Source organism: Oncorhynchus keta, chromosome 28 (assembly GCF_023373465.1).
Source record: "Oncorhynchus keta strain PuntledgeMale-10-30-2019 chromosome 28, Oket_V2, whole genome shotgun sequence".
NCBI classification, from domain to species: Eukaryota; Metazoa; Chordata; class Actinopteri; order Salmoniformes; family Salmonidae; genus Oncorhynchus; species Oncorhynchus keta.
The window spans coordinates 67,533,175-67,558,767 of record NC_068448.1 but is presented as its reverse complement, the minus strand read 5'-3'; the positions used below and the strand labels follow the sequence as shown (position 1 = coordinate 67,558,767).

The window sequence follows — 25,593 nt, the reverse complement described above, 5'->3', positions numbered from 1 at the left end:
CTTGCTGAAACTGCAAGCAACACCTGTCAAACTCAGACAATTCTCTCAAAACACACCGACTAGTATTTTCAGTATGTTCTGGTTGAAATTGTTACTCTCCTACCATGTAACGATTACTGACATGGCAGATTCAGATGGGGCTAAAATGACATGTGGTGTTTTGTGCTTGTGTACATAATTACATTACCCGACCACCCCCAGTAAAACTCATCCTGTCTGAATAAGGCTTAAGAGTAGTACTGTTGACCAGTCACTGATGAAGGGGCGTAGACTTCGTTCCCCGAGCTTCGACTTGCCTCAATGTGTGTGCACGAACAGCCAGGAAAACGAAACTGCCGAACACCAAAACTATACCAAATGTTCATGTTTACGTGAACTGTTTTGACTAGGAAGCATGCGACAGTCTTAACATCACTCAAACCTAGCTACCCTAATTGGTCAAGTCAATTGTCAATCAAGCTCTACAGCCCAGCTGATTGGCTCCAGCCCTGTGTCGTATCTACTGTCACTCTACTTTCTGTGTCTCTGCGTTGGCAGTGTATTTGTCCCCACTTTGATTGTGTGACTGTAGAGGCCAGCTGTGGAGCCCAGCCACTCTGAAGGAGTAGAACAGGCACAGTTAATTATTAGGATTGGTTTATGATTGGTGGTGGTGGGATTGCGTAAGCAAGCAGTGTTCCCGTTCCAGTGTGCTGTGGCTGGTTGGCTGTGTGGTTATCAGTAAATGCACTGCTGTCCCCTCCCTTACCCCCCCAGCCAGCCCCTCTCTGCCCTCAACAGCAGGCAGGCCACGGGGACAAAGGCCACTAGTCACACTGAGCCTGGGAGAGTTTACTGAGGGAGTTGTAGGAAAACGCTACAGACACAACCAGGAATAATACACTAGGGTTGTTAGAGGACTAGAGGTCGATCAGAAGACTGGTTTATTTGATCGAGGACCATGATGGCAGATTTTAGTTGATTAAGATGAGGGGAAGGAGCACATTTACTTTGGTTGAAGAGCGAGAAGCAGGGGAAAGTACAGTAGAGGACTAAAGGAGAGGGAGACCCAGGCCTCGGGACAGAGGCCTGCCAATGGGTTGACATTTGACCATGATGCTGATCCACTGTGTACATTTCCAGTGCGTATGGACCAGACCAGACCAAGATCAGGAGGACCAGCAGGTAAGAGGACATCTCTGGGTAAATACAATTGAATTCAATCACTATTTGACACCATCCCTTTTGATTTAAACAAAGTTACATAATTTGCATGGACTCACTCTGTGCAATAAGTGTTTTAAAATTATTTTTGAATTACTCTCTCTACCCCAAACATACAATTATCTGTAAGGTCCCTTAGTCGAGCAGTGAATTTCAAACATAGATTCAACCACAAAGACCATGGAGGTTTTCCAATGCAAAGATCACCTGTTTGTAGATAGGTAAAAAAACAAACATTTAAAAGCAGACATTGAATATCCCTTTGAGCATGGAGAAGTTATCAGTTATACTTTGGATGGTGTATCAATACACCCAGTCACTATGAAGATGGTCTTTCTTCCGAACTTATTTGCCGGAGAGGCCAATTGTGACTTTAAACCGGTTATGGAGTTTAATGGCTGTTGTAGGAGAAAACTGAGGATGTATCAACAACATTGTAGTTACTCCACAACACTAACCTAATTGACAGTGAAAAGAAGGAATCCTAACAGAATAAAACTATTCCACAACGTGCATCCTGTTTGCAAGAAGGAACTAAAGTAATACTGAAAAAAATTGGCAAAGTAATACACTTTTTGTCCTGAATACATACAAAGTTAGGTTTGGGGCAAATCCAATACAACACATTACTGAGTACCGTTCAATTTTTTCAAGCATGGTGGTGGCTGTATCATGTTATGGGTATGCTTGTAATCTTTAAGAACTGGGTGTTTTTCAGTATGAAATGGAATTGAGCTAAGCACAGGCAAAATCCTAGAGGAAAATCTGGTTCAGTCTGCTTTCCACCAGCCACTAGAAGATTAATTCACCTTTCAGCAGGACAATAACCTAAAACAAGAGGGCCAAATCTACTTTGGAGTTGCTTACCAAGAAGATTGAATGTTCCTGAGTTACAGTTTTGACTTAAACCTGCTTGAAAAATCTATGGCTAGACTTAAATGGTTGTCTGGGGCCTCCTGGTTGGCGCAGTGGTCTAAGGCTGTGCCACCAGAGAGACTGGTTCGAGTCCATGCTCTGTCGCAGCCGGCCGCGACCGGTAGGTCCATGGGGCGATGCACAATTGGCCTAGCGTCGTCTGGGTTAGGGAGGGTTTGTCCGGTAGGGATATCCTTGTCTCATCGCGCTCTAGCGACTCCTGTGGCGGGCCGCTAGGTGTACGGTGTTCCCTCCGACACATTGGTGCGGCTGGCTTCTTAGTTGGATGCGCGCTGTGTTAAGAAGCAGTGCGGCTTGGTTGGGTTGTGTTTCGGAGGACGCATGGCTCTCGACCTTCGTCTCTCCCAAGTTCGTACTGGAGTTGTATAAATAGAAAAATGTATTTAATCCATTTTGAATTCAGGCTGTAACACAGGCTGTAGAATAAGTCAAGGGGTATGTATACTTTCTGAAGGCACTGTATGTATGAAAGGTTTCGTTCAAATTTAAAAGGGGTACTGTCAAAGTGATTGAGTTCAAATGAGTTTACCCCTCTCTCTTTGGGGGGGGAAACAATACTAATGTCAAACTAGCCTAAAACAGAACAGAACACTTTACAGTAGTAAGCTTTCTGGTCAGTTAGATTAAACATTGCTCTATTTTTTAAATGACCAGTAACCTAATCAGGAATAAATGTGTACTCTGCTATCGCTCCTACTTGTGTGTACACATATAATTTGATAAGACCTTTTTATTTCTTGAGGTAATGTGAAAAAGAATGTGCAAATATATATTAGAGTCCAAAGATATTAGTAATAACTTTCCACATTAATGACACGTCAACTAAATGGCATGCTCTGTTTTTGATTCAGACCTTCCTTCCTGCAGATGTTTGTTAGAAGCAAACATTGTGGGGCATCTCATTGACCTTTCATCTTTGCTCTCACCTTCAGGGTACGTTAGACGAACAGGGCAGAGAGGCACTATTAGGGGGTGAAGAGACGCCCCCTCCTTCAGCCACCAGTACCCCTTCTCTCACACCAACATGGCCCCCAGAGTCTCCCACTTCACCCATGTCACCGACGAAAATAGGTTCCACAGAAACGTCCACGTCCTTCATCCCCAGGCAAAGGGCGGGCCGATCGAGGCCTCGGCCAATCTCTGACTACGCTCAGCTGGTAGCCAGGAAGTACGCCATCCCCGAGGAGGAGACGGAGCTACATCCTAAGGAGAGGACTACAAATGGAACTCCCTGTCAAGACAGCAAAAGCAATGGGGGCTCGCAGGACAGTGACAGAACAGAGAACTACAATATGAATGGAGATCTCCCGTGCTGGAGGAGACAGCCAATGTCTGTTATTGGAGGAGCTGAGGAGAGAGAGGACCGTCTGCCTTCTGTAAGAACCTCACCTCTAAACAATGGCTAGATATATACTGAACAGAAATATAAACGCAACATGTAAAGTGTTCGTCCCATGTTTCATGAGCTGATATTAAAGATCCCAGAAATTTTACATATGAACCAAAAGCTGGTTTCTCCCATTTTGTGCAGATTTCTTTACATCCCTGTTAGTGAGCAGTTCTCCATTGCCAAGATAACCCATCCACCTGACAGGTGTGGCATATTGAGAATCTGATTAAACAGCACGATCATTACACAGGTGCACCTTGTGCTGGGGGCAATAAAAGGCCCCTCTATCATGTGCAGTTTTGTCACAACACCATGCCACAGATGTCTTAAGTTGTTGTCAGAATTGAATGTTAATTTCTCTACCATAAGCCACCTCCAACGTCATTTTAGAGAATTTGGCAGTGCGACCAACTGGCCTCACAACCGCAGACCACATGTAACCACGCCAGCCCAGGACATCCACATCTTCACCTGCGGGATTGTCTGAGACCAGCCACCTAGACAGCTGATGAAACTGTGGGTTTGTTTAACTGAAGAATTTCTGCACAAACTGTTAGAAACGTCTCAGGGAAGCTCATCTGGCTGCCTGTCGTCTTCACCAGGGTCTTGACTTGACTGCAGTTCGGCGTCATAACTGACTTTAGTGGAAAAATGCTCACCTTCGATTGCCACTGGCACGTTGGATAAGTGTTCTCTTCACGGGCAAATGGCTGGCAGCATGCGTATATGGTGTTGTGTGGGCGAGCGGTTTGCTGATGTCAACGTTGTGAACAGAATGGTGGCGGCAAGGTTATGGTATGGGCAGGCAAAAGTTACAGACAACAAACCCATTTAGCATTTTACCAATGGCATTTTGAATGCACAGCTATACGGTGACGGGATTCTGAGGCCCGTTGTCGTACCATTCATCTGCCACCATCACCTCATGTTTCAGCATGATGATGCACGGCCCCATGTTGCAAGAATCTGTAAGTAATTACTTGAAGCTGAATATGTCCCAGTTCTTCAATGCATGCATACTCACCAGACATGTCACCCATTGAGCATGTTTGGGATTCTCTGGTTCGACATGTATGACAGTGGTCCAGTTCCCTCCTATATCAAGCAACTTCACACAGCCATGGAAGAGGAGTGGGACAGCATTCCACAGGCCACGATCAACAGTCTGATCAACTCTATGCGACGTGTGGTGATCACACCAAATACTGCCTGGTTTTAGGATCCATGCCTCTCCCTTTTTTTAAATGTATCTGTGACCAACAGATACAGAACCAGTCTAAAGTTTGGACACACCTACTCATTCAAGGGTTTTTCTTTATTTTTACTATTTTATACATTGTAGAATAATATTGAAGACATCAAAACTATGAAATAACACATGACATCATGTAGTAACTAAAAAAGTGTTAAACAAATCAAGATATATTTTAGATTCTTCAAAGTAGCTACTCTTTGCCTTTGATAGCTTTGCACACTATTGGCATTCTCTCAACCAGCTTCATGAGGAATGTTTTTCCAACAGTCTTGAAGGAGTTCCCACATATGTGTATCACTGCAGAATGCTGTGGTAACCATGCTGGTTGTGTGCCTTGAATTCTAAATAAATCACAGACAGTGTCACCAGCAAAGCACAATCACACCACCTCCATGCTTCACGGTGGGAACCACACATGCAGAGATCATCTGTTCACCTACTCTACGTCTCACAAAGACACGGCGGTTGGAACCAAAAATCTAATTCGGACTCATCAGACCAAAGGACAGACTCTTCTTATTATTGGTTTCCTTTAGTAGTGGTTTGTTTGCAGCAATTCGACCATGAAGACCTGATTCACATACATCTCAACTGTTCAGAGGAGACTATCTGTTACTTAAACTCTGAAGCTTTTGCAGCCCAAATAATCTGAGGTGCAGTTTACTAATGAACTTATCCTCTGCAGCAGAGGTAACTCTGGGCATTCCTTTCCTGTGGCTGTCCTCATGAGAGCCAGTTTCATCATAGCACTTGATGGTTTCTGCGACTGCAGTTGAAGGAACTTTTAAAGTTCTTGAAATGTTCCGTGTTGACTGACCTTTCTGTCTTAAAGTAATGGACTGTCGTTCCTACCATAATATGGACTTGGTATTTTACCAAATAGGGTTTCTTCTGTATACCACCCCTACCTTGTCACAACACAATTGATTAGCTCATTAAGAAGGAAAGAAATTCCACAAATTAACTTTTAACATGTCACACATGTTAATTGAAATACATTCCAGGCGACTAACTCATGAATCTGGTTGAGAGAATGCCAACAGTGTGCAAAGCTGTCATCAAGGCAAAGGTTGGCTACTTTGAAGAATCTCAAATATAAAATGTATTTTGACTTAGTTAACACTTTTTTTGGTTTTTACATGATTCCATGTGTTATTTCATAGTTTTGACATCTTCACTATTATTCTACAATGTGAAAAATTAAGAAAAACCCTGGTATGAGTAGGGTGTCCGCAATTTTGGCTGGTAATGTACATATCTGTATTTCCAGTCGTGAAATCCATAGATTCGAGCCTAATGAATTAACTGATTTCCTTATGAACTGTAACTCAGTGAAATCATTTACACCATCTGTATTCCAGAGGAAATGCCCAGTATGTGTCATAATGCCCTGTTTGTGATTTGTTCCCAAAGGCCCTAACACTGTCCTCTCCATGTCCCTCTAGCCCCTGTCGCGCCCCCCTGTCCCGTCCCACCAAGTGCCCCCCTACAAAGCGGTGTCGGCCAGGTTCCGCCCCTCCACCTTCTCCCAGAGCACCCCCATCGGACTGGACCGCCTCGGACGACGCAAACTACACAGAGTCCTCAGTGTTGAGGGTGTGTGTGTGTGAAAGAGAGGAATAAAGATGGAGAGAGCTTGTCCGTGAGAATGAGGCAGAGTGGGCTTGAGTGGTGAGGGTTTGTGAGAAAGAGGCAGAGGGGGGTTGAGTGGTGAGGGTGTGTGAGAATGAGGCAGAGTGTGTCTGTAAATTAACAGCAAAACAGACGAGCTCTTTGAAAGTGTGATGTAAACGTATGTCTCCCCTCTTTCAGTGTGTGTGAGCATGTATAGTGTTTGTAACTGTATTCTCCTCCCCAAAGCAGACGCCGGCTCAGAGCGTTCTGCAGCGGTGGATGGTGACAGTGTGAGTGAGGAGGAGGGGAGCTTCGATGAGCTCAGTGACGTCACAACGTACCTGCAGCCTGGGGTGGAGCTGTCTGCTCTCAGCCAGGTGAGCTGCCCACCTGGGTGTTGATCTGCAGAGTGTGTTCTGTTACCTGGCAACAGACGTAACGTCTCTCCAAGTCAACATGCCGTTTCTGCCAAGTCGTCTCTGATGTTTCTATTTCTATGTGATTGTGTGTGATCTGCTTTGGTCCAAATTTGGACACGGCTGTGGTGTCCAAGTCCAAGCATAATCTGTGTGTCGGACATGAGTGTGCTGTGCATGTAATCTGTATTTATCTGTGTGTGTCTGTCATTACATGAAACTCTGTATCTCTGACTCGGTAACTCTGAGTACAGAGAAACATCAGGGGAATAATGTGACTTCTCATTTCTTTAACTGGAAAATCTTCAGCCATCAGACAGTCTGATGTATGTAATAGTTTTTTAAATATATATATATATATATGTGTGTGTGTGTGTGTGTGTGTGTGTGTGTGTGTGTGTGTGTGTGTGTCAGTGGATAAGCCAGGGTCAAGCGGTGTATGCGGAGGCCCTGTGGGACCATGTGACGATGGAGGAGCAGGAGCTGGCGTTCAAGGCGGGGGATGTGATCCGGGTGCTGGAGGCCCCTCACAAGGACTGGTGGTGGGGCATGGGGGCAGACAGGGAGGCCTGGTTCCCCTCTAGCTTCGTCAGGGTAAAACTACTCTAATCACTTTTCCATCCACAGTTTTTATGTGAGTAAAGTCATACCGTATAAAAAAAAGAAATACAAAATCGCAACAGCTGTGATGGAATCAGGAAGTTTTGGAACAATTTTATAAATGCCGACAGATCATTTGTTTGTTCGACATGGTGGGATCATTTTGTGTCGGTAAAATGTATTATGGCAAGAAATTTCCAAAGACCAGAGTAGGCACAGTTGCTATTTAACTCAAGCGTTTTTGTGACAAAACTATCGGAGTTGAAATGCGATGCAAACACATTGAACTTTAGAATTTTATTCGGTACATGAAAAGGACGTTTTGTGTGCACTGTGTCATCAAGTCCTTCTGGTGCACTAACCCCGATTTTTCTTACATTTTCAATTTCAATCAGTCAATTATTCACCATTTCTTCATGTTTTTATTTATATTTTTACACAACACCAAGATATAGCTCAGGTCATAAAGCAAAAAACTAAACAAAGGGCCACAAACAAAACATGATGGTTGGGTTGTTGAAATATAAGAAGTGTCCATGTTTTGTCTAAGTGGACATTGACCTCCCTGTGTAATTGATGTTTACTGTAGACCCTCCCAGCCAAAGGCTCTGAAACTGGCTTAGCGCCAACCACGCCCCTTAGTAGTGTGTGTTCAAGAGCTGAGGGGTTCAGAGGTTTCAGTGGTTTCCCTGGTGACTTGTGTTGATTGACAGTTACGTCTTAGTAAGGCAAGCTATGGTAACCATGGCGAGGCCAGTTAATTAATAGGTGGGTGACCGCTTGGTAATTTCCCTTATTGGTGATTGTTGTTGACGGACAGGGGCTTGTTAACCATACATGGTGTTTCCAATGTTACCATAGGGATGTAGGTTGGGTTAAGTTTAATTTATAGATGCTAGTTAACTAGGTGGACTGTGTGACTCTGGTTTCCCTGGTAACGTGGGGGAGTGTGTTTTGATTGACAGGTTCGTGTGAACCAGGAGGAGGACTCAGGAGCAGAAAGTGTAGAGAGTTGTGCTCTGGACCAAGAGGACCCACACACTGACACCCGTGACACTCACACACACAGCGCCGAGCACCGTGAGCAGATGAGGACAAACGTGGTCAAAGAGATCATGAATACTGAACGCATCTACATCAAACATCTCCGGGACATCTGTGAGGTGGGTGGAGGCTCGACCACAACCACCAACATTAACCGCCCCTAACCCATCTCTTTCCACCATCACTGATATTACAACTAGGACTCTGGATTGCCACCAGCTTTTCTGCCCATTGGCTCCCCCTGCTGGTTGAACACAACATCTGTCTGTTTTTTTCTGCATAGAAAAGTCTTGGGTGGTCCACCTGTTTTTTCAGGGGCCTATATCCAAATAGATACATTTTTATTAGTGTTATTTATTTTTATTAAAATTATTTTCAGGATAGACCTTTTTTTTTCAGTGTTAACTTAAAAGACTAAAACCAGATATAAAGTATGTAGAAAAGATAACATACTAGTGTATTTTGTGATAAGATCATCTTTGAGAACTAACAATCACAAAAATTAAAGCGACAGTCAGGGGGGCCCCCATTTGATTTTGTTTGTGTTGCTCAGATAGCATAAGCTATGGTGAAATGTGTAGAATTGCAGGACATTTGCTTTAAAACTGCACATTTTCTGTCTCATGTAAAATGTGTATAAATGTACACATTAGCTTTAAAACAGCTACATTTTGTCACTGCGCCCAACAGGAGGGCCTCTAAAATATTTGATCGGAGACCACACCATTGGCCGTGCCCCACCACTTAAGCCTCATTTTGACCCAGACAAAATGTCTAATGCTTTTCCCAGGGCTATATCCGTCAGTGTGGTAAACACCCGGGCATGTTCACTGAGCTGCAGCTAAAGACCATCTTCAGTAACATCGAGGACATCTACAAGTTCCAGAGACAGTTCCTCAAAGACCTGGAGAGGAAGTACAACACAGACCAGCCTCACCTCAGTGAGATAGGAGCCTGTTTCCTCTTACAGGTACGCTATACCCTTTGTGTACACACTTTCTTTACACACACACACTTTTTTCAGAATTGGATCCAGCGTTTTTCCACACCATTATCTTTTTGCTCCGTGAGTACATTACACAGTTATACATTTCAACATCGTCATATCCCCGTTTGGCTCTATTGAACTATTTTGCCTCTCTCCCTCCCGGCTTTTCCACCCACCACACTCTTTCCTTCCTTACCCACTCTCTCACCCTCTTCACTCACCCCCCCATCCTCTTATCCTCTCTCTCAGGGGGAGGGTTTTTCCATTTACTCTGAGTACTGTAACACCCACCCTGCAGCGTGTGGGGAGCTGCAGCGCCTCATGAAGCTGGGCAGGTACAAGCACTTCTTTGAGGCCTGCCGGCTGCTGCAGCAGATGATTGACATCTCCATCGCCGGCTTCCTGCTCACGCCCGTCCAGAAGATCTGCAAGTACCCCCTGCAGCTGGGAGAGCTGCTCAAATACACCCCCAAAGACCACAGGTAGGCCACAACACACACTGGACACTTTTTCCTTTATGAACTTCACAACATATACCCACTCACACGAATACACACACAAACCTTTTCACACTCTCCAATGCTGTTGATGTTGTGTTCTGTAGTGACTATGGTGGAGTTAGTGACGCGTACGAGGCGATGAAGAATGTGGCGAGCCTGATCAACGAGGGGAAAAGGAGGCTGGAGAGTGTTGATGCCATAGCTCACTGGCAGGTGGCCATCCTACGCTGGGAGGTGAGGCTCCTCCTCACAACGTTTTTACATTGTTACTGCAGCAGAAACCTGTTGTCACCTTGTTATTACATGGCTACTACAGTGTTTATGTTAAGGCTTTGCATCAAAACCCATTTCAACCTTGTGCTCGTCTCCTGTACTCAGTCTGGGAAATAAGGTGTCGTTTAACATGGGTCCATGCTGTCCGGGGTCCTTGGGGCATCCCTACCCCATTTGAAGTTGAAATGTAAAAAAGTCCAGGGTTATGGTAAGGTTAGGGTAGAGACTTCCCAAGGGTCCCGGCTAGCACTAACCATTTAAGGTGTAGACAATGACTCAATCAATGATCTGACAAATGCAACCCCCTCTCTGAACCAGTATCTGGGCAGAGGAGGAGACGATGAATGAATAGAATCACCTCTTCGGTACCGCCAATAAAATCCCTCATTACCACCACGTACATGTCGGCTGATCCAGCAGCAGTACACTAACCAATCATCAATCAACCTGTAATCATATTTAATGCAAGTAGGTTAAGTAGACCATGTTAATAGAGATCAAGTAGGTTAAGTAGACCATATAGGGTATGTTTTTAGAGATCAAGTAGACCATATAGGGTATGTTTTTAGAGAGCTTTCCCAAAGAGGTGGATTTGGCACATGTACATTTTTATGTGGACTTTTTTTGGGATGTACATACCTGGTGTGACGGCAGTAAATGACGATAGTTGCTCAGCAAAACATATTTAGTGAGGTAACGATGTATTTTGACATAATGCTTGCAGAGCTGTCTAATGGGAAAATGAATGGTAGCAAGCTGGGCAAGAGATGAGACTAGTCATATTCATCGTCTCCTTCTCTGCCCAGATACTGGTTCACCCCCCTCTCTCTCTCTGTGTGCTCTCTCCCAGGGAGCAGATGTTCTGGAGTGCAGCTCGGAGCTGATCCACTCTGGAGAACTCACCCGGATTGTCCGGCAGGGCAACAAGACGCAGCAGCGCAGCTTCTTCCTGTTCGACCACCAGCTGGTGTTCTGTAAGAAGGACGTACTGCGCCGCGACCTGCTGCACTACCGTGGTCGCCTGGACATGGACAACACATCGGTGTTGCAGATGCCCGATGGCAGGGACCCCGAGCTGGGCATCTCGCTGAGGAACGCCTTGCGGCTCCGGAACAGCTCTACCCTGGAGACCCTGTGTTACCTCTGCTGCAGGAAACCACAGGATAGACAGCGCTGGCTGCAGGCCTTCGCCAGGGAGAGACAGAGGGTACAGGAGGACCAGGAGATGGGTGAGAAGGAGTGGGAAGGAGAGACTGATGAGGGAAGTGGAAAGGGATGGAGAGACTGATGAGGGAAGTGGAAAAGGATGGAGAGACTGATGAGGGAAGTGGAAAAGGATGGAGAGACTGAGGGAAGTGGAAAGGGATGGAGAGACTGAGGGAAGTGGAAAGGGATGGAGAGACTGAGGGAAGTGGAAAGGGATGGAGAGACTGAGGGAAGTGGAAAGGGATGGAGAGACTGAGGGAAGTGGAAAGGGATGGAGAGACTGAGGAGGGAAGGGGAAAGGGATGGAGAGACTGATGAGGGAAGTGGAAAGGGATTGAGAGACAGAGGGTGGAATGGATGGGATGGAAGAGACTGAGAGGAAGTGGAAAGGGATGGAGAGACTGAGGGAAGTGGAAAGGGATGGAGAGACTGAGGGAAGTGGAAAGGGATGGAGAGACTGATGAGGGAAGTGGAAAGGGATGATGCTGAGAGGGAAGAGGAAAGGGATGGAGAGACTGAGGAGGGAAGTGGAAAGGGATGGAGAGACAGAGGGTACAGGAGATGGGTGAGATGGGTGAGAAGGAGAGACTGGGGAAGGGAAAGGGAGACTGATGAGGGAAGTGGAAAGGGATGGAGAGACTGAGGGAAGTGGAAAGGGATGGAGAGACTGAGAGGAAGTGGAAAGGGATGGAGAGACTGATGGAAAGGGATGGAGATGGAAAAGAGGAAAGGGATGGAGAGACAGAGGGAAGTGGAAAGGGATGGAGAGACAGAGGGTACAGGAGATGGGTGAGAAGGAGTGGGAAGGAGAGACTGATGAGGGAAGTGGAATGGGATGGAGAGACTGAGGGAAGTGGAAAGGGATGGAGTGACAGAGGGTACAGGAGATGGGTGAGAAGGAGTGGGAAGGAGAGACTGTTGAGGGAAGTGGAAAGGGATGGAGAGACTGAGGGAAGTGAAAGGGAAGTGGAAAGGGATGGAAGAGACTGATGAGGGAAGTGGAAAGGGATGGAGAGACTGATGAGGGAAGTGGAAAGGGATGGAAGGGATGCAAAGATGGAGAGACTGATGAGGGAAGTGGAAAAGGATGGAGAGACTGAGGGAGGGAAAAGGAAGTGGGGAAAGGGATGGAGAGACAGAGGGTACAGGAGATGGGTGAGAAGGAGTGGGAAGGAGAGACTGATGAGGGAAGTGGAAAGGGATGGAGAGACAGAGGGTACAGGAGATGGGTGAGAAGGAGTGGGAAGGAGAGACTGAGGGAAGTGGAAAGGGATGGAGAGACTGATGAGGGAAGTGGACAGGGATGGAGAGACTGAGGGAAGTGGAAAAGGATGTAGAGACTGAGGGAAGTGGAAAAGAACTGGGATGGAAAGACTGAGGGAAAAGGGATGGAGAGACTGAGGGAAGTGGAAAGGAATGGAGAGACTGAGGGAAGTGGAACAGGATGGAGAGACTGATGAGGGAAGTGGAAAGGGATGGAGATACTGAGAGGGAAGTGGAAAGGGATGGAGAGAGAGAGGAGTGGAAAGGATGGAGAGACTGAGAGGGAAGTGGAAAAGGATGGAGAGACTGAGAGGGAAGTGGAAAGGGAAGGAGAGACTGAGGGAAGTGGAAAGGATGGAGAGACTGATGAGGGAAGTGGAAAGGGATGGAGAGACTGATGAGGAAGTGGAAAAGGAAGTGGGAGAGAGACTGATGAGGGAAGTGGAAAGGATGGAGAGAGAAGTGGAAAAGGATGGAGGGAAGGGAAGTGGAAAGGGATGGAGAGACAGAGGGTACAGGAGATGGGTGAGAAGGAGTGGGAAGGAGAGACTGATGAGGGAAGTGGAAAGGGATGGAGAGACTGAGGGAAGTGGAAAGGGATGGAGAGACTGAGGGAAGTGGAAAAGGAAGGAGAGACTGAGAGAAGTGGAAAAGGAAGGAGAGACTGAGGGAAGTGGAAAAGGAAGGAGAGACTGAGAAAAGGGATGGAGATACTGAGGAAGAAGAAAGGGAGAGAGACTGAGGAGGGAAGTGGAAAGGGATGGAGAGATGAGGAAGGGAAAAGGAAGGAGAGACTGATGGAAGTGGAAGGGAAGGAGAGACTGATGAGGGAAGAGGAAAGGAATGGAGAGACTGAGGGAAGTGGAAAAGGATGGAGAGACTGAGGGAAGTGGAAAAGGATGGAGAGACTGAGGGAAGTGGAAAAGGATGGAGAGACTGATGAGGGAAGTGGAAAGGATGGAGATACTGATGAGGGAAGTGAAAGGAAGGAGAGACTGAGGGAAGTGGAAAGGATGGAGAGACTGAGAGGAAGTGGAAAGGATGGAGAGACTGAGGAAGTGGAAAAAGGAAGGAGAGACTGATGGAAGTGGAAAGGGAAGGAGAGACTGATGAGGGAAGTGGAAAGGAATGGAGAGACTGAGGGAAGTGGAAAAGGATGAGACTGAGGGAAGTGGAAAAGGATGTAGAGACTGAGGGAAGTGGAAAAGGATGTAGAGACTGAGGGAAGTGGAAAAGGAAGTAGTGACTGATGTGGAAAGGGATGGAGAGACTGATGAGGGAAGTGGAAAGGAATGGAGAGACTGAGGGAAGTGGAAAAGGATGGAGAGACTGATGAGGGAAGTGGAAAGGGATGGAGATACTGATGAGGGAAGAGGAAAGGGATGGAGAGACTGAGAGAAGTGGAAAAGGATGGAGAGACTGAGGGAAGTGGAAAAGGAAGGAGAGACTGAGGGAAGTGGAAAAGGATGGAGAGACTGAGGGAAGTGGAAAGGGATGGAGAGACTGAGGGAAGTGGAAAGGGATGGAGAGACTGAGGGAAGTGGAAAAGGAAGGAGAGACTGAGGGAAGTGGAAAAGGAAGGAGAGACTGAGGGAAGTGGAAAAGGAAGGAGAGACTGATGAGGGAAGTGGAAAGGATGGAGAGACTGAGGGTACAGGAGATGGGTGAGAAGGAAAGGAGGACTGATGAGGGAAGTGGGATGGAGACTGAGGGAAGTGGAAAGGATGGAAAAGGGGAAGTGGAAAAGAGACTGACTGAGGAAGTGGAAAAGGAAGGAGAGACTGATGAGGGAAGTGGAAAGGGAAGGAGAGACTGAGGGAAGTGGAAAGGGATGGAGATACTGAGGAGGGAAGAAGAAAGGGAAGGAGAGACTGATGAGGGAAGTGGAAAGGGATGGAGAGACTGAGGGAAGTGGAAAAGGAAGGAGAGACTGATGGAAGTGGAAAGGGAAGGAGAGACTGATGAGGGAAGTGGAAAGGAATGGAGAGACTGAGGGAAGTGGAAAAGGATGGAGAGACTGAGGGAAGTGGAAAAGGATGGAGAGACTGAGGGAAGTGGAAAAGGATGGAGAGACTGATGAGGGAAGTGGAAAGGGATGGAGATACTGATGAGGGAAGTGGAAAGGGAAGGAGAGACTGAGGGAAGTGGAAAGGGATGGAGAGACTGATGAGGGAAGTGGAAAAGGATGGAAGACTGGGGAAGTGGAGAAGACTGATGGAAGGGAAAGGGAAGGAGAAGGGAAGTGGAAAGAATGAGAGACTGAGGGAAGTGGAGGGAAAGTGGAGAACTGAGGGAAGTGGAAAAGATGTAGAGACTGAGGGAAGTGGAAAAGGATGGAGAGACTGAGGGAAGTGGAAAAGGAAAGACTGAGGGAAGTGGAAAGGATGGAGACTGATGAGGGAAGTGGAAAGGATGGAGATACTGGAGGGAAGTGGGGATGGAGATACTGATGAGGGTGGAAAGGGATGGAAACTGATGAGGAAGTGGAAAGGATGGAGAGACTGAGGGAAGTGGAAAAGGATGGAGAGACTGATGAGGGAAGTGGAAAGGGATGGAGATGGACTGATGAGGGAAGTGGAAAAGGATGGAGAGACTGAGGGAAGTTGAAAAGGATGGAGAGACTGATGAGGGAAGTGGAAAGGAATGGAGAGACTGAGGAAGTGGAAGGATGGAAACTGGGAAGTGGAGATGACTGACTGAGGGAAGTGGAAAAGAGACTGATGAGGGAAGTGGAAAGGATGGAGATACTGATGAGGGAAGAGGAAAGGAAGAGGGACTGAGGGAAGTGGAAAGGATGGAAAGACTGAGAGGGAAGAGGAAAGGGATGGAGAGACTGAGGGTGGAAAAGGATGGAAACTGAGGGATGGAAAAGGAAGACTGATGAGGGAAGTGGAAAAGAAACTGGAAATAGAAAAGGATGAGACTGAGGGAGGGAAAGGATGGAAACGGAGGGTATGGAGAGACTGATGAGGGAAGTGGAAAGGGATGGAGAGACTGGAGGGAAGACTGATGAGGGAAGTGGAAAGGGATGGAGAGACTGAGGGAAGTGGAAAGGGATGGAGAGACTGAGGGAAGTGGAAAAGGAAAGAGACTGATGGAAAAGGAAGAGAGACTGAGGGAAGTGGAAAGGGAAGGAGAGACTGAGGGAAGTGGAAAGGGATGGAGATACTGAGGAGGGAAGAAGAAAGGGAAGGAGAGACTGATGAGGGAAGTGGAAAGGGATGGAGAGACTGAGGGAAGTGGAAAAGGAAGGAGAGACTGATGGAAGGGAAAGGGAAAGGATGAGGGAAGACTGAGGGAAGTGGAAAAGGATGGAGAGACTGAGGGAAGTGGAAAAGGATGGAGAGACTGAGAAGTGGAAAAGGATGGAGAGACTGATGAGGGAAGTGGAAAGGGATGGAGAAGATGAGGGAAGTGGAAAGAGACTGAGGGAAGGGAAGGGATGGAGAGACTGAAAAGGGAAAAGGATGAGACTGAGGAAGGGAAAAGGAAAGAGAATGGAGAAAGGGAAGGAGAGACTGATGAGGGAAGTGGAAAGGAATGGAGAGACTGAGGGAAGTGGAAAAGGATGGAGAGACTGAGGGAAGTGGAAAAGGATGTAGAGACTGAGGGAAGTGGAAAAGGATGTAGAGACTGAGGGAAGTGGAAAAGGATGGAGAGACTGAGGAAGTGGAAAAGGATGGAGAGACTGATGAGGGAAGTGGAAAGGGATGGAGATACTGATGAGGGAAGTGGAAAGGGATGGAGACTGATGAGGGAAGTGGAAAGGGATGGAGAAGAGGGAAGTGGAAAGGATGGAGAGACTGATGAGGGAAGTGGAAAGGGATGGAGAGACTGAGGGAAGTGGAAAAGGATGGAGAGACTGATGAGGGAAGTGGAAAGAGAGACAGGAGATGGGTGAGGAGAGACTGATGAGGGAAGTGGAAAGGATGGAGAGACTGAGGGAAGTTGAGGAAGTAGAGACTGATGAGGGAAGTGGAAACTGAGGAAGTGGAAAAGGATGGACTGATGGAAGTGGAAAAGGATGGAGAGACTGAGGGAAGTGGAAAAGGATGGAGAGACTGATGAGGGAAGTGGAAAGGGATGGAGATACTGATGAGGGAAGAGGAAAGGAAGGAGGGACTGAGGGAAGTGAAAGGGATGGAAAGACTGGAAAGAGGAAAGGGATGGAGAGACTGAGAGAAGGGAAAAGGATGGAAGACTGAGGGAAGTGGAAAAGAAGGAGAGGCTGATGAGGGAAGTGGAAAGGGAAGAAGAAACTGGGGAAATAGAAAAGGATGGAGAGACTGAGGGAAGTGGAAAGGGATGGAGAGACGAGGGTACAGGAGATGGGTGAGAAGGAGGGAAGGAGTGACTGATGAGGGAAGTGGAAAGGATGGAGATACTGAGGAGGGAAGAGGAAAGGGAAGGAGAGACTGAGGGAAGAGGAAAGGAAGGAGAGACTGATGAGGGAAGAGGAAAAGGATGGAGAGACTGGGGAAGTGGAAAAGGATGGAGAGACTGATGGAAGTGGAAAAGGATGGAGAGACAGAGGGTACAGGAGATGGGTGAGAAGGAATGGGAAGGAGAGACTGATGAGGGAAGTGGAAAGGGATGGAGAGACTGATGAGGGAAGTGGAAAGGGATGGAGAGACTGATGAGGGAAGTGGAAAGGGATGGAGAGACTGATGAGGGAAGTGGAAAGGATGGAGAGACTGATGAGGGAAGTGGAAAGGATGGAGATACTGAGGAGGGAAGAGGAAAGGGATGGAGAAGATGGGAAGAGGAAAAGGATGGAGAGACTGAGGGAAGTGGAAAAGGATGAGAGACTGAGGGAAGTGGAAAAGGATGGAGAGACTGAGGGAAGTGGAAAAGGATGGAGAGGATGAGGGAAGTGGAAAGGGATGGAGATACTGATGAGGGAAGTGGAAAGGGATGGAGATACTGATGAGGGAAGTGGAAAGGGATGGAGATACTGATGAGGGAAGTGGAAAGGGATGGAGAGACTGATGAGGGAAAGGAATGGAAAGGGATGGAAAAGATGAGAGACTGAGGGAAGTGGAAAGGATGGAGAGACTGAGGGAAGTGGAAAAGGATGGAGAGACTGAGGGAAGGGAAAAGGATGGAAGACTGATGAGGGAAGTGGAAAGGGATGGAGATACTGATGAGGGAAGTGGAAAGGGATGGAGATACTGATGAGGGAAGTGGAAAGGATGGAGATACTGATGAGGGAAGTGAAGGATGGAAACTGGAGGGAAGTGGAAAGGGATGGAGAGACTGAGGGAAGTGGAAAGGATGGAGAGACTGATGAGGGAAGTGGAAAGGATGGAGAGACAGAGGGTACAGGAGATGGGTGAGATGGAGAGACTGATGAGGGAAGTGGAAAAGGATGGAGAGACTGAGGGAAGTGGAATGAGGGAAGTGGAAAGGAATGGAGACTGAGGGAAGTGAAAAGGATGGAGGGATGGAAGTGGAAAAGGATGGAGAGACTGAGGGAAGTGGAAAAGATGGAGAGACTGATGAGGGAAGTGGAAAGGGATGGAGATACTGATGAGGGAAGAGGAAAGGGAAGGAGGGACTGAGGGAAGTGGAAAGGGATGGAAAGACTGAGGAGGGAAGAGGAAAGGGATGGAGAGACTGAGAAAGTGGAAAAGGATGGAGAGACTGAGGGAAGTGGAAAAGGAAGGAGAGACTGATGAGGGAAGTGGAAAGGGATGGAGAGACTGAGGGAAATAGAAAAAGGATGGAGAGACTGAGGGAAGTGGAAAGGGATGGAGAGACGGAGGGTACAGGAGATGGGTGAAAGGAGGAAGGAGACTGATGAGGGAAGTGGAAAGGGATGGAGAGACTGATGAGGGAAGAGGAAAGGAAGGAGAGACTGATGAGGGAAGTGGAAAGGGATGGAGATACTGAGGAGGGAAGGGGGAAGGAGAGACTGAGGGAAGAGGAAAGGGAAGGAGAGACTGATGAGGGAAGAGGAAAGGGAAGGAGAGACTGAGGGAAGTGGAAAGGGATGGAGAGACTGAGGGAAGTGGAAAAGGATGGAGAGACTGATGGAAGTGGAAAAGGATGGAGAACAGAGGACAGGAGATGGAGAAGGAATGGGAAGGAGAGACTGATGAGGGAAGTGGAAAGGGATGGAGAGACTGATGAGGGAAGTGGAAAGGGATGGAGAGACTGATGAGGGAAGTGGAAAGGGATGGAGAGACTGATGAGGGAAGTGGAAAGGGATGGAGAGACTGATGAGGGAAGTGGAAAGGGATGGAAACTGAGGAGGAAGAGAAAGAAGGAGGGACTGAGGGAAGTGGAAAGGGATGGAAAGACTGAGAGGGAAGAGGAAAGGGATGGAGAGACTGAGGAAAAGGATGGAGAGACTGGAAGTGGAAAAGGAAGGAGAGGCTGAGAGGGAAGTGGAAAGGGATGGAGAGACTGGAAAAGGGATGGAGAGACTGAGGGAAGTGGAAAGGGATGGAGAGACTGAGGGAAGTGGAAAAGGAGGAAGGAGACTGATGAGGAAGTGGAAAGGGATGGAGAGACTGATGAGGAAGAGGAAAGGGAAGGAGAGACTGATGAGGGAAGTGGAAAGGGATGGAGATACTGAGGGAGGGAAGAGGAAAGGGAAGGAGAGACTGAGGGAAGAGGAAAGGAAGGAGAGACTGATGAGGGAAGAGGAAAGGGAAGGAGAGACTGAGGGAAGTGGAAAAGGATGGAGAGACTGAGGGAAGTGGAAAAGGATGGAGAGACTGATGGAAGGGAAAAGGATGGAAGACAGAGGGTAAGGAGATGGATGGAATGGGAGGAGAGACTGATGAGGGAAGTGGAAAGGGATGGAGAGACTGATGAGGGAAGTGGAAAGGGATGGAGAGACTGATGAGGGAAGTGGAAAGGGATGGAGAGACTGATGAGGGAAGTGGAAAGGGATGGAGAGACTGATGAGGGAAGTGGAAAGGGATGGAGATACTGAGGAGGGAAGAGGAAAGGGATGGAGAGACTGATGAGGGAAGTGGAAAGGATGGAGAGACTGATGAGGGAAGTGGAAAGGGAAGGAGAGACTGATGAGGGAAGTGGAAAGGGAAGGAGAGACTGATGAGGGAAGTGGAAAGGGATGGAGAGACTGAGGGAAGTGGAAAGGGATGGAGATACTGATGAGGGAAGTGGAAAGGGATGGAGATACTGAGGGAAGAGGAAAGGGAAGGAGATACTGAGGAGGGAAGTGGAAAGGGATGGAAAGACTGAGGAGGGAAGAGGAAAAGGATGGTGAGACTGATGAGGGAAGGAGATAAGGAGGGAAGTGGAAAGGGATGGAAAGACTGAGGAGTGAAGAGGAAAAGGATGGAGAGACTGAGGGACTTGGAAAAGGATGGAGAGACTGAGGGAAGTGGAAAGGGAAGGAGAGACTGATGAGGGAAGTGGAAAGGGAAGGAGACTGATGAGGGAAGTGGAAAGGGATGGAGAGACTGATGAGGGAAGTGGAAAGGGATGGAGATACTGAGGAGGGAAGAGGAAAGGGAAGGAGACTGATGAGGGAAGTGGAAAGGGATGGAGATACTGAGGAGGGAAGAGGAAAGGGATGGAGAGACTGATGAGGGAAGTGGAAAGGGATGGAGAGACTGAGGAGGGAAGAGGAAAAGGATGGAGAGACTGAGGGAAGTGGAAAAAGGAAGGAGAGACTGATGGAAGTGGAAAGGGAAGGAGAGACTGATGAGGGAAGTGGAAAGGAATGGAGAGACTGAGGGAAGTGGAAAAGGATGTAGAGACTGAAGGAAGTGGAAAAGGATGGAGAGACTGAGGGAAGTGGAAAAGGATGTAGAGACTGAGGGAAGTGGAAAAGGATGGAGAGACTGAGGGAAGTGGAAAAGGATGGAGAGACTGATGAGGGAAGTGGAAAGGGATGGAGATACTGATGAGGGAAGTGGAAAGGGAAGGAGAGACTGAGGGAAGTGGAAAAGGATGGAGAGACTGATGAGGGAAGTGGAAAGGGATGGAGAGACTGATGAGGGAAGTGGAAAGGGAAGGAGAGACTGAGGGAAGTGGAAAAGGATGGAGAGACTGATGAGGGAAGTGGAAAGCGATGGAGAGACAGAGGGTACAGGAGATGGGTGAGATGGAGAGACTGATGAGGGAAGAGGAAAAGGATGGAGAGACTGAGGGAAGTGGAAAAGGAAGGAGAGACTGATGAGGGAAGTGGAAAGGAATGGAGAGACTGAGGGAAGTGGAAAAGGATGGAGAGACTGATGGAAGTGGAAAAGGATGGAAGGGGAAAAGGATGGAGACTGATGAGGGAAGTGGAAAGGGATGGAGATACTGATGAGGGAAGAGGAAAGGGAAGGAGGGACTGAGGGAAGTGGAAAGGGATGGAAAGACTGAAAAGAGGAAAGGATGAGAGACTGAGAGAAGTGGAAAAGGATGGAGAGACTGAGGGAAGTGGAAAAGGAAGGAGAGGCTGATGAGGGAAGTGGAAAGGAAGAAGAAACTGAGGGAAATAGGATGGAGAGACTGAGGGAAGTGGAAAGGGATGGAGAGACGGAGGGTAAGGAGATGGAAAGGAGAAGAGTGACTGATGAGGGAAGTGGAAAGGGATGGAGAGACTGATGAGGGAAGAGGAAAGGGAAGGGAGACTGATGAGGGAAGTGAAAGGGAAGATACTGGAAAGAGGAAAGGAAGAGACTGAGGGAAGTGGAAAGGGAAGGAGAGACTGATGAGGGAAGAGGAAAGGGAAGGAGAGACTGAGGGAAGTGGAAAAGGATGGAGAGACTGAGGGAAGTGGAAAAGGATGGAGAGACTGAGGAAGTGGAAAAGAATGGAGAGACAGAGGAGAGATGGGTGAGAAGGAAGGAGAGACTGATGAGGGAAGTGGAAAGGGATGACTGATGAGGGAAGTGGAAAGGGATGGAGAGACTGATGAGGGAAGTGGAAAGGGATGGAGAGACTGATGAGGGAAGTGGAAAGGGATGGAGAGACTGATGAGGGAAGTGGAAAGGGATGGAGATACTGAGGAGGGAAGAGGAAAGGGATGGAGAGACTGATGAGGGAAGAGGAAAAGGATGGAGAGACTGAGGGAAGTGAAAAGGATGAAGACTGAGAAGTGGAAAAGGATGGAGAGACTGAGGGAAGTGGAAAAGGATGGAGAGACTGATGAGGGAAGTGGAAAGGGATGGAGATACTGATGAGGGAAGTGGAAAGGATGGAGATACTGATGAGGGAAGTGGAAAGGGATGGAGATACTGATGAGGGAAGTGGAAAGGGATGGAGAGACTGAGGGGAAGTGGAAAAGGATGGAGAGACTGAGGGAAGTGGAAAAGGATGGAGAGACAGAGGGAAGTGGAAAAGGATGGAAGAGGGGAAGTGGAAAAGGATGGAGAGACTGAGGGAAGTGGAAAGGGATGGAGATACTGATGAGGGAAGTGGAAAGGGAAGGAGAGACTGAGGGAAGTGGAAAAGGATGGAGAGACTGATGAGGGAAGTGGAAAGGGATGGAGATACTGATGAGGGAAGTGGAAAGGGAAGGAGAGACTGAGGGAAGTGGAAAAGGATGGAGAGACTGATGAGGGAAGTGGAAAGCGATGGAGAGACAGAGGGTACAGGAGATGGGTGAGATGGAGAGACTGATGAGGGAAGAGGAAAAGGATGGAGAGACTGAGGGAAGTTGAAAAGGAAGGAGAGACTGATGAGGGAAGTGGAAAGGAATGGAGAGACTGAGGGAAGTGGAAAAGGATGGAGAGACTGATGGAAGTGGAAAAGGATGGAGAGACTGAGGGAAGTGGAAAAGGATGGAGAGACTGATGAGGGAAGTGGAAAGGGATGGAGATACTGATGAGGGAAGAGGAAAGGGAAGGAGGGACTGAGGGAAGTGGAAAGGGATGGAAAGACTGAGGAGGGAAGAGGAAAGGGATGGAGAGACTGAGAGAGTGGAAAAGGATGGAGAGACTGAGGGAAGTGGAAAAGGAAGGAGAGGCTGATGAGGGAAGTGGAAAGGGAAGGAGAAACTGAGGGAAATAGAAAAGGATGGAGAGACTGAGGGAAGTGGAAAGGGATGGAGAGACGGAGGGTACAGGAGATGGGTGAGAAGGAGTGGGAAGGAGAGACTGATGAGGGAAGTGGAAAGGGATGGAGAGACTGATGAGGGAAGAGGAAAGGGAAGGAGAGACTGATGAGGGAAGTGGAAAGGGATGGAGATACTGAGGAGGGAAGAGAAAAGGGAAGGAGAGACTGAGGGAAGTGGAAAGGGATGGAGAGACTGATGAGGGAAGAGGAAAGGGAAGGAGAGACTGAGGGAAGTGGAAAAGGATGGAGAGACTGAGGGAAGTGGAAAAGGATGGAGAGACTGATGGAAGTGGAAAAGGATGGAGAGACAGAGGGTACAGGAGATGGGTGAGAAGGAATGGGAAGGAGAGACTGATGAGGGAAGTGGAAAGGGATGGAGAGACTGATGAGGGAAGTGGAAAGGGATGGAGAGACTGATGAGGGAAGTGGAAAGGGATGGAGAGACTGATGAGGGAAGTGGAAAGGGATGGAGAGACTGATGAGGGAAGTGGAAAGGGATGGAGATACTGAGGAGGGAAGAGGAAAGGGATGTAGAGACTGATGAGGGAAGTGGAAAGGGATGGAGAGACTGAGAGGAAGTGGAAAGGGATGGAGAGACTGAGGAGGGAAGTGGAAAGGGATGGAGATACTGAGGAGGGAAGAGGAAAGGGAAGGAGAGACTGAAAAGGGAAGTGGAAAGGAAGGAGAGACTGATGAGGGAAGTGGAAAGGGATGGAGAGACAGAGGGAGGAGATGGGTGAGAAGGATGGGAGAGACTGATGAGGGAAGTGGAAAGGGATGGAGATACTGAGGAGGGAAGAGGAAAAGGATGGAGAGACTGAGGGAAGTGGAAAAGGAAGGAGAGACTGATGAGGGAAGTGGAAAGGGATGGAGAGACTGAGGGAAGTGGAAAAGGATGGAGAGACTGAGGGAAGTGGAAAAGGATGGAGAGACTGAGGGAAGTGGAAAAGGATGGAGAGACTGATGGAAGTGGAAAGGAGGAGAGACTGAGGGAAGTGGAAAAGGATGGAGAGACTGATGAGGGAAGTGGAAAGGGATGGAGAGACAGAGGGGTATGGAGAAGGAGAGACTGATGAGGGAAGTGGAAAGGGATGGAGAGACTGAGGGAAGTGGAAAGGGATGGAGATACTGATGAGGGAAGTGGAAAGGGATGGAGAGACTGAGGGGAAGTGGAAAGGGATGGAGAGACTGATGAGGGAAGTGGAAAGGATGGAGAGACTGATGAGGGAAGTGGAAAGGGATGGAGAGACTGATGAGGGAAGTGGAAAGGATGGAGATACTGAGGAGGGAAGTGGAAAGGGATGGAGATACTGAGGGAAGTGGAAAAGGATGGAGAGACTGATGAGGGAAGTGGAAAGGGATGGAGAGACTGAGGGAAGTGGAAAAGGAAGGAGAGACTGAGGGAAGTGGAAAAGGAATGAGAGACAGAGGGACAGGAGAAAAGGATGGAAGGAGAGACTGATGAGGAAAAGGATGGAAGACTGGGGGAAGGAAAAGGATGGAGAGACTGATGAGGGAAGTGGAAAGGGATGGAGAGACTGATGAGGGAAGTGGAAAGGGATGGAGAGACTGAGGGAAGTGGAAAGGGATGGAGATACTGATGAGGGAAGTGGAAAGGGATGGAGATACTGAGGGAATAGGAAAGGAAGGAGATACTGAGGAGGGAAGTGAAAGGGATGGAAAGACTGAGGAGGGAAGAGGAAAAGGATGGTGAGACTGATGAGGAAGGAGATACTGAGGAGGGAAGTGGAAAGGGATGGAAAGACTGAGGAGGGAAGAGGAAAAGGATGGAGAGACTGAGGACTTGGAAAAGGATGGAGAGACTGAGGGAGGGAAAGGAAGGAGACTGATGAGGAAGTGGAAAGGAAGGAGACTGATGAGGGAAGTGGAAAGGGATGGAGAGACTGATGAGGGAAGTGGAAAGGGATGGAGATACTGAGGAGGGAAGAGGAAAGGAAGGAGACTGATGAGGGAAGTGGAAAGGGATGGAGATACTGAGGAGGGAAGAGGAAAGGGATTGAGAGACTGAGAGGGAAGTGGAAAGGGATGGAGAGACTGAGGGGAAGAGGAAAGGGATGGGGAGACTGAGGGAAGTGGAAAAGGATGGAGAGACTGAGGGAAGTGGAAAAGGATGGAGAGACTGATGAGGGAAGTGGAAAGGATGGAGAGACAGAGGGAAGTGGAAAGGGATGGAGATACTGAGGGAAGTGGAAAGGGATGGAGATACTGAGGAGGGAAGAGGAAAAGGATGGAGAGACTGATGAGGGAAGAGGAAAAGGATGGAGAGACTGATGAGGAAGTGGAAAAGGATGGAGAGACTGATGAGGGAGGGAAGGATGGAAACTGGGGAAGTGGAAAAGGATGGAGAGACTGATGAGGGAAGTGGAAAGGGATGGAGAGACTGAGGGAAGTGGAAAGGATGGAAGGGAAGTGGAAAGGGATGGAGATACTGAGGAGGGAAGAGGAAAAGGATGGAGAGACTGATGAGGGAAGTGGAAAGGGATGGAGAGACAGAGGGGTGGAGATGGGAAGGAGAGAAAGGAATTGAATGGATGGAGAGACTGAGGGAAGTGGAAAGGGATGGAGATACTGAGGAGGGAAGAGGAAAGGATGGAGAGACTGAGAGGGAAGTGGAAAGGATGGAGAGGACTGATGAGGGAAGTGGAAAGGGATGGAGAACTGATGGGGAAGTGGAAAGGGATGGAGAGACTGATGAGGGAAGTGGAAAGGGATGGAGAGACTGAGGGAAGTGGAAAGGATGGAGATACTGAGGAGGGAAGTGGAAAGGAAGGAGAGACTGAGGGAAGTGGAAAAGGAATGAGAGACAGAGGGTACATGAGATGGGTGAGAAGGATGGAAGGAGAGACTGATGAGGAAAAGGA

The 25,593-nt window shown here is 48.1% G+C and overlaps 1 protein-coding gene across 2 annotated transcripts in view; it reads left to right on the top strand.

The window, feature by feature from the left end:
* spata13 (spermatogenesis associated 13) overlaps positions 1-25,593 on the top strand; it is a 90,445-nt gene that overhangs the window by 20,309 nt on the left and 44,543 nt on the right. The window contains exons 3-12 of one of the 2 annotated variants that reach the window (XM_035760573.2): positions 1,123-1,164; positions 3,072-3,515; positions 6,230-6,380; positions 6,648-6,775; positions 7,229-7,408; positions 8,380-8,577; positions 9,249-9,428; positions 9,696-9,928; positions 10,051-10,180; positions 11,070-11,448. In XM_035760573.2, the coding sequence (XP_035616466.1) occupies positions 1,123-1,164; positions 3,072-3,515; positions 6,230-6,380; positions 6,648-6,775; positions 7,229-7,408; positions 8,380-8,577; positions 9,249-9,428; positions 9,696-9,928; positions 10,051-10,180; positions 11,070-11,448 (2,065 nt within the window). The remainder of the gene's footprint in view (positions 1-1,122; positions 1,165-3,071; positions 3,516-6,229; positions 6,381-6,647; positions 6,776-7,228; positions 7,409-8,379; positions 8,578-9,248; positions 9,429-9,695; positions 9,929-10,050; positions 10,181-11,069; positions 11,449-25,593) is intronic. The other variant, XM_035760574.2, reaches the window with a different exon arrangement.